A 7,496-nucleotide genomic window follows, 5' to 3' on the forward strand; every position below is an offset into this window, starting at 1 on the left:
ATGATTGTCATGATTAAGGCAAACATTGCTCCAATCGATGAAAAATTGTGTATTTTCAGCGAATCCAAATGCTTTCTGTTTTCAATGTGCATTTCATGTAAGTATGAAGTGTTGTAGTATTTTTCTAATGAGGTTTCTTCTATTTGATTTATTTCGAGAGGTGAAATAATCGGGTGGTTGAAGTGCAATTCTAGATTTTCGAATAGCCTGTCCTGAATAATTACAGAGCAATTTTGAAATATGATAAGGTAGTTGCCTTTGAGTTCTTTTCGGTTTATACAACAAGTACTGCTCATCACAACGTTTTCTAGCGTAGCTTTGACTACTAATGTTCCATAAGTCAGAAGTTTATATTCTGTTGTGGGTGGTGTTTCTTTGAAGGGGCATTTCCCACTTCGTCCTCGAACTAAAGGTGCAACACACAAGTCGTTGGTAATATTCAACAATTGGTTTCGTTTATAAATATGGATTTTGGCTATTTGTTCAAACTCTGCTAAGACTGCCATTGTTTCGTTGGAATGCACTAGAACTGTTTGGTGATCAATATTGACGGTTTTATTTAAGATTGGGAGTTCTTCGATAATCATTCTTTCGTAAATTATGGGTGATACCCTTGGGATGTCGATGCTAATGATGAGATGGCGTCCATGGTAAAGCACAGTTATCGAGAGGTAGTTGTATGCATCTTTTAAACTGTCTAATTTAACATTTGCTTGTTTTAATTGTTCGGCTACAATTTTAAGTTCATTGATTGTTAATAACTGTCTGGTTACAATATTTAATTTGGCAAGTGCTATCGTATTTTCTATTGTTCTTAGTGTTTGTAACACCATGTCTAACTGAAAAAGTATGGAAATTTTAGTGTTTTCTGTAATTACATATCCTTTTTGTGTATTCAATTTTAATATGACATTTTCATGCTGTTTTATTACATTTGTCAATGTTTGTATACGATTTTTGAATTCTTGGTTCATTACAATCTGTTTATTATTTTGTTCCATTAGTTTGTTTTCAGATCTTTTAATAGCATCTATGTTTGAATTAATGTGTCGTAAATCTTCAGCGTCTAAATTGCCTGTAACAAATTTTAAAACACTGCCTAATGTTTCGATTGATCTTTTGTTTCTTTGAATGTTTGGGAGAAGGGCTTTGTATGTATTATTAATTTCCTTAAACTTGATATAAATAAGCCTAGAAAAATCACCTGTTGAACTATTAACCTTCAGTATTAAATTTTCCAGTATTTCAATTGTGACTCCTAATTCTTGCAAATCTACTGTGTGAAGTAATCTATTGTATCCTTCTTGAATTCTGCCCTCTCCCGCGCTTAAAGTTAGCGCTCCAGGATTATTTGTGATATCGTGTAATTGGATAAATTTATTGTGGGAAAAGGGAAGGAACAGTAGGATAATGATTAATGAAACGTCCATCCTGAAAATAGAAAAAGATATTAGTTCATATTCTTTTAATATTCTCTTTATGAATTTCCCGTCCAGACCTATCGAGAATTACTCTTCCTTTGTCCTCAATAGCTTTGGTCAGGTGATATTTTTCTTTAGTTTTTCCTTTAATTCCTTGAATTAGTTTATAAACTGTTTTATTTTCTTCTATGGGAGGTTGTATTTCTCTACCTTTATTATGGTAGGTTAGATTTTTATTTTGCGTTCTTTCATTCGCCAAAATAACCTCATCATAGAATTTGTTCTTTTCTTCTAGCATTAAATCAATGTCGAGAGGCCGTTCGTGTCCATCTTTCAAACCGTAAAATATTTCTCTAGGTTTCAATCTTGTAGCTGAATGTATTGTATTGTTGTAAAGAGTACAAGCTATTAGGAAAATTTCTTTATTGTTTAGATTTGTGTATTGAGGTTTAATGCATCGAAAGATTTCAGCTATGGTTGAGTGAAACCTTTCGACCAGTCCGTTGCTTTCACTATGATTCGCGGGCACGAAATGCATCTGGACATTCAAATTACTAGCTAATCCTCTAATTTCTGCGGAACGTAAAGCCGGTTCATTATCACTTACTATCAATCCAGGTGTACCATATGTGGAGAATAATTTGAGCAAGGCTTTCCTTATATCTGTAATTGTTCTTGATTTTATAGGAATTAATGTTCCAAACCTGGAAAATTTGTCAATTGCTGATAAGAATATAAAGGGTTGACTCAAAAAAATGTCAATATGCACTATTTCAAAGGGTTTTTTAGTGTGTGGTGTAGAACCAAGATGAATTTTATATGGATGTCTATCATATTTATTGACATTGCATACTTCACAAACTTTAATGAATTGTTGAATTTTGAATTTCATTTTTGGAAAGAAATAACGTTTCGAAATTTGTGTTTTATTTTCCCAAACACCTCTGTGAGCTGATTCGTGTGTTTGTTCAATCACTAGATTTTGTTCTTCCGGCGTTTTTAAATCGATTAAAAATTTTTGGGTAATAACTATTTTGAATGATTTGCATCTGCTGAAATAATTTTTATATACTATCTGTATACTGTTTATCAAATTTTCTGGACAAAGTATGCAATTAACGCGCCTTAGATCCATGTAATCTTTGAATATCCTAATTAGTATTGGGACTCCAAAACCAACCTTAGTTATTGTTCTTCGGAATACTTTTGGAAAAATTTGTTCATATTTGTCAGGTTCATCTGGACCAATTTTGAGAACAATCTGGTTACTAAATGTGTTCAGTGGTAGTTCTGTACATTTGATAAATTCAGAGTCGTCCGTATCAGCTGAGTGCATGCTTATGTCATCAGAGGAATCATTTTCGTTTACATTCAATTCGTTTCGTATTCGAGAAAGACTGTCAGCAACAGTGTTCTGTTTTCCTGGTCGATACTTAATTTCGTAATCAAATTCACTTAAAGAGAGACGCCAATGAACTAATCTGTTGTTGGTGTCCTTTAAATTCAAACCATAAGTAAGGGGTTTATGATCGGTGTACAAAATGAATTTGCGTCCATAAAGATATGGCCGGAAATATTTACACGCCCATACCACTGCTAGAAGCTCCTTTTCAATTGTGGAGTACTTTTCTTCAGACTTATTCAATGTTCTGGAAGCAAAGGCTACTGGTTTATCGCTTCCAATAGGACCTTGCGATAAAACGGCTCCAATGGCGAAATTAGAAGCGTCTGTTGTCAATATGAATGGTTTTGAAAAATCAGGATATTGTAAAATATCACTTCCAGAGAGAATTGTTTTACATTTCTCAAAAGTAGTAACAAATTCTTTTGAGTGTGTAATCGATTCTCCTTTTCTTAAAGCATTTGTGAGGGGTTTTGCTATTTTAGCGAAATCTCGAATAAATTTTCTGTAGTAACCTAGTATACCTAGGAAACATCGAAGTTCCTTTTCATTTTTTGGGATAGGCCATTTCCGAATGATATCAATTTTATCCGGATTTGGTTTAACTCCATCGGACGTTACAATATGGCCCAAGAAAGCAACTTCCTTATGAAGGAACTCACTCTTGTCCAATTGTATTTTCAAATTATGTCTCTGGAGAGTTGCAAATATTTTCGCCAAATTGTCAAGATGCTCTGTGAGGCTTGTTGAAAAAACGATGATGTCATCCATGTATACGAGGTAGATGACACCAATATGTTCCCTTAGCACGTTGTCCATTACGCGCTGGAACGTGGAAGGTGCATTTTTCAACCCGAACGGCATTCTCAAAAACTCATAGTGCCCGTTTTCGACACTAAATGCAGTTTTAGGAATATACTTTTTCTCTACTTCGACTTGATGAAAGCCGGAAGCAAGATCTAAAGTTGAGAAATACATACAACGTCCCAACTTGTCGAGAACATCTGTGATATTGGGTATCGGATAACGGTCATCAACCGTTTTTTCATTCAATTTTCTGTAATCTATTACTAGGCGCCACTTTTTGTGTCCGGAAGCATCCATTTTTTTCGGGACTATCCACACAGGTGACGTCCACGGACTACTGGAATGTTGGATGATGCCCTGCTCAAGCATTTTGCAAATCTGTCGCTGTACCTCTTCCCTATGACAAAATGGGTAACGGTATGATTTAGAATGTATAGGCAAATCATCCTTTGTTTTTATTTCATGCTTAATGGCACTAGTAAAAGTAAGATTCTCGCCTTCAATGAAAAATACATCCTCATTTTTATGAATTAATTTTAAAAGTTTGTTTCGCTCCTCATCATTTAAGTGCGAAACTCTAAGTTGCTCAAAAAGGGATTTTTTCATGACTTCGCCTGATGGACATGCACTTCTGTGCCCTGTTTCAAAATTGTTGATCTCTGGTGTCAAAAATGTTTTGTCTAGATTAATCGAGCATGGCTCGTTTGAATAATTTGTAATCACAACACGAGCGTTTTTGTCTGATATGCTGTATAATCCGGAATGAATTACTGCTTGTGGTTGAATGAAATAATCACTTTCGAGAAAAAAGTCTCCGTTTTCGGTATCTATTGTGAGATTAATTATTTTAGTTTCATTTGAATTTAGATGGACCTTCTTGATATCTGGATATTTTCGAAACATTTTAATTTTTCCATCGGGAAATTGTAGTTCGTTAGTTTCGGTCAGAATATTTGCTTTTACATTTTTCAAGGTTTCATATCCAATTAGTCCATCGAAAAATGAATGGAACCGAAATACGAAAAATGTTTGTTTTTCTATTCCCTTAATTTGTGGGAAAGGATTAAGTTTGGCATATCGATTTATTTTGTGCGTACCGCTTACATTTCGGATGCGCATTGGTGCTGTGATTTTGCATTTGTCAATATTAACGTACTTGGGATCGATGTAATTTTTATTGGCTCCCGTATCGATAAGGAACCGTAGGGGACCTTTTGTTGTTTCAAGTACGATATATGGGATGAAATTATTTATGTTGGTGGCCGTGAATATTCGACCGTCTGAAAATTCAAATCATCAGTTTCGTTATCGTCTTGTTGTTCAGCTATCGGCTCGTTCGTCATTTCTGCAGTATCATCAGTTTGATTTTGTTGTGACCCTGGCATATTTTCTTCTTCTGTATGTTCGTAATAATATTGCTGCTGATCATATTCATGATCATTGAACTCGAGTGGATAATTTTTATTTTCAGCGTTTTCTTCTGGAATTTGGTAATTCGGCCTGTTTATATAATTTACTCGCCGCGATCTTATCGATGGATCAACTTCCATAGGTATTGGCCTTGGTTGTGGTATATGTCTTGGAGCAAATGCATTTTTGTTTACAAATTGATTTTGGGGAAATTGAAGTGTGTTCTGGGGTTTTTGAATGTTAAATGGATTGGGTTTGTATTGGAAATTTTGCTGCTGTGGTCGCGATGTGTATTGTTGGAAGGGGTTATGGTTTTGTCTCGGGGGAAATTGTGGGAACGGTTTTCTGTATTGGATTGGATATGAAGGGAAAGATTTTGCATTATGGTTTGGTGGATATTGTGAATTAGGTTTCGAGGGAATTGGTGGAGGTTGAGGTTTAGGAGTATATTTCCCAAAATGATAATTCTTTTCTTCTAAGCATAGCCGTAAAGCTTCTTTCATATTTCGGGGAGCTTGCGCACGTATAATTGGACCTAATGGATCTTTCAAGCCTGACAAAAAGACTTTCAAACCCATTTGTTGGTAAAATAAATTTTTGGCAGTTTTTACTTGCACGTTCAGTTCGTTTATATTCAGCAAATTTACTAACAATGATACAATGTGAGATATTTTCCCATAAAAATCCTCAACTGATCCAATTTGACTGATTCCAAAGAGATCTCTAGTAAGAGAAATTTCATCTCTTCGGTCGCTGTAATGAGTAATTAAATTCGATTTAATTTCTCTCCATTCTAAATTTGTGCCGTATAGTTCTAAAACGTTATCGGCATCACCGAAAATTTTTGATCTAATGGCTTGGGTCCAAATAGTGTGCATATTTGTTCCTCGCACAGAATCAATTATTGGGATGAGATTTTCGATTGATCGTATGAAGGAGTGAAGTTTTACGGGATTGCCGTCAAAAGACGGTAGGTCCCGGAGAATTTGCGGTGTTTGTAGGGATTTGAGGACACTTTCAATTTGTTGTCCTCTAATTACATTGTTTGCTGCTGCTGCCTGGGCGGCGGCGGCTTCGTTCGCGGCTTGCGCTGCTTGTTCAGCTTGTTCTGCTTGCGCTGCGTGTTCGGCTTGTGCTGCTCGAGCTGCGTTAACAGCTTCGGCAGCGCCTTGCGCTTCAACTCTTAATTGATGAATTAATTCATCTCGATTTGCCAACTCTTGTTGCAAATCGGCAACTTGTTGGTGAAGATGGCTCATTTTAATTATTTTTAATTTTTCCTTAGCACTAGAACACAATCAATAATTTTTTTTCTCGCTTTGTATAATTTGAATATATATTTTGACACTTGTTAACAACGCTTAATCACTTTTTTCGTTAATTTTTTTTATTTTTAATATTTTCACAGTTGATTTTGTGTTAGTTTTCTAAAAAATGGGAAAAGCTTACCTGATTTCCGATGTTCGCTCGGATCCAAGAGCTCCAGTACACTTATATTGCTGTTTCAATGTCCGTTTTGGAAATACACTTCACTTCGGGGTTCACTAAAGTTATCTTTCGGTTCGCGGATTTTTCTCGGTAACGAATTCAAGTCCACGATATTCACTCGCGGGCGCTCGATTGCGATTCGAAGACACGAGATTAATCCGCACGACTGCGCCAATCAAGACCTTCAATGGCCTTTCGGGGTTTTTAAAAAAAAAACTACTCGACTACGTTCCTCGACGTTTACTACTATAATGCTCTTTATTCAAATTGTTGAAGCCTTTTTATAACTTCCCTAATCTTGTTTACTAAACTAAGCATACAACGGTCTCGCTGCGCATTCCATCGATAGTTGGGTAGCTGGCGGAATATGACACCTTGTTGACGGAATATCTGATTGTGCGTTATTCGTTGATAGTTGAACGGCTGGCTGGCTGGCTGGTCGCGTTGCTGACGGGATGTTTATTCGTGGGAGGTTTGATGCTGCTGATGAAGCGAGATACACGCTTGGGGCGGTTGGCGTTTGTTTCCAAGTTGGGTTTGCAGTTTCGTCGTTAACTTATATATATATATATATATATATATATATATATATATATATATATATATGTATATATATATATATATATATATATATATATATATATATATATATATATATATATATATATATATATATATATATATATATATATATATATATATATATATATATATATATATATATATATATATATATATATATATATATATATATATATATATATATATATATATATATATATATATATATATATATATGTATATATATATATATATATATATATATATATATATATATATATATATATATATATACATATATATATATATATATGTATATATATATATATATATATATATATATATATATATATATATATACTTAAGCGCTAGAACATTGATGCGTGATGTTTGCTCTGTCTCCTGCT

The 7,496-nt window shown here is 34.4% G+C and overlaps 1 protein-coding gene across 1 annotated transcript in view; it reads right to left on the minus strand.

Moving 5' to 3' along the window:
- LOC129782394 (uncharacterized) overlaps window positions 1-6,561 on the minus strand; it is a 14,952-nt gene extending 8,391 nt beyond the window's left edge. Inside the window, exons 1-2 of the mRNA XM_055789610.1 lie at window positions 6,490-6,561; window positions 290-1,431 (exon numbers count right to left, since the gene is read on the minus strand). Of these exons, the coding sequence (XP_055645585.1) occupies window positions 290-1,430 (1,141 nt within the window). The 5' untranslated portion in view covers window position 1,431; window positions 6,490-6,561. The remainder of the gene's footprint in view (window positions 1-289; window positions 1,432-6,489) is intronic.
- Window positions 6,562-7,496: the final 935 nt, after the last annotated feature.

This window comes from Toxorhynchites rutilus, unplaced genomic scaffold (assembly GCF_029784135.1).
Source record: "Toxorhynchites rutilus septentrionalis strain SRP unplaced genomic scaffold, ASM2978413v1 HiC_scaffold_62, whole genome shotgun sequence".
Lineage (NCBI taxonomy): Eukaryota > Metazoa > Arthropoda > Insecta > Diptera > Culicidae > Toxorhynchites > Toxorhynchites rutilus.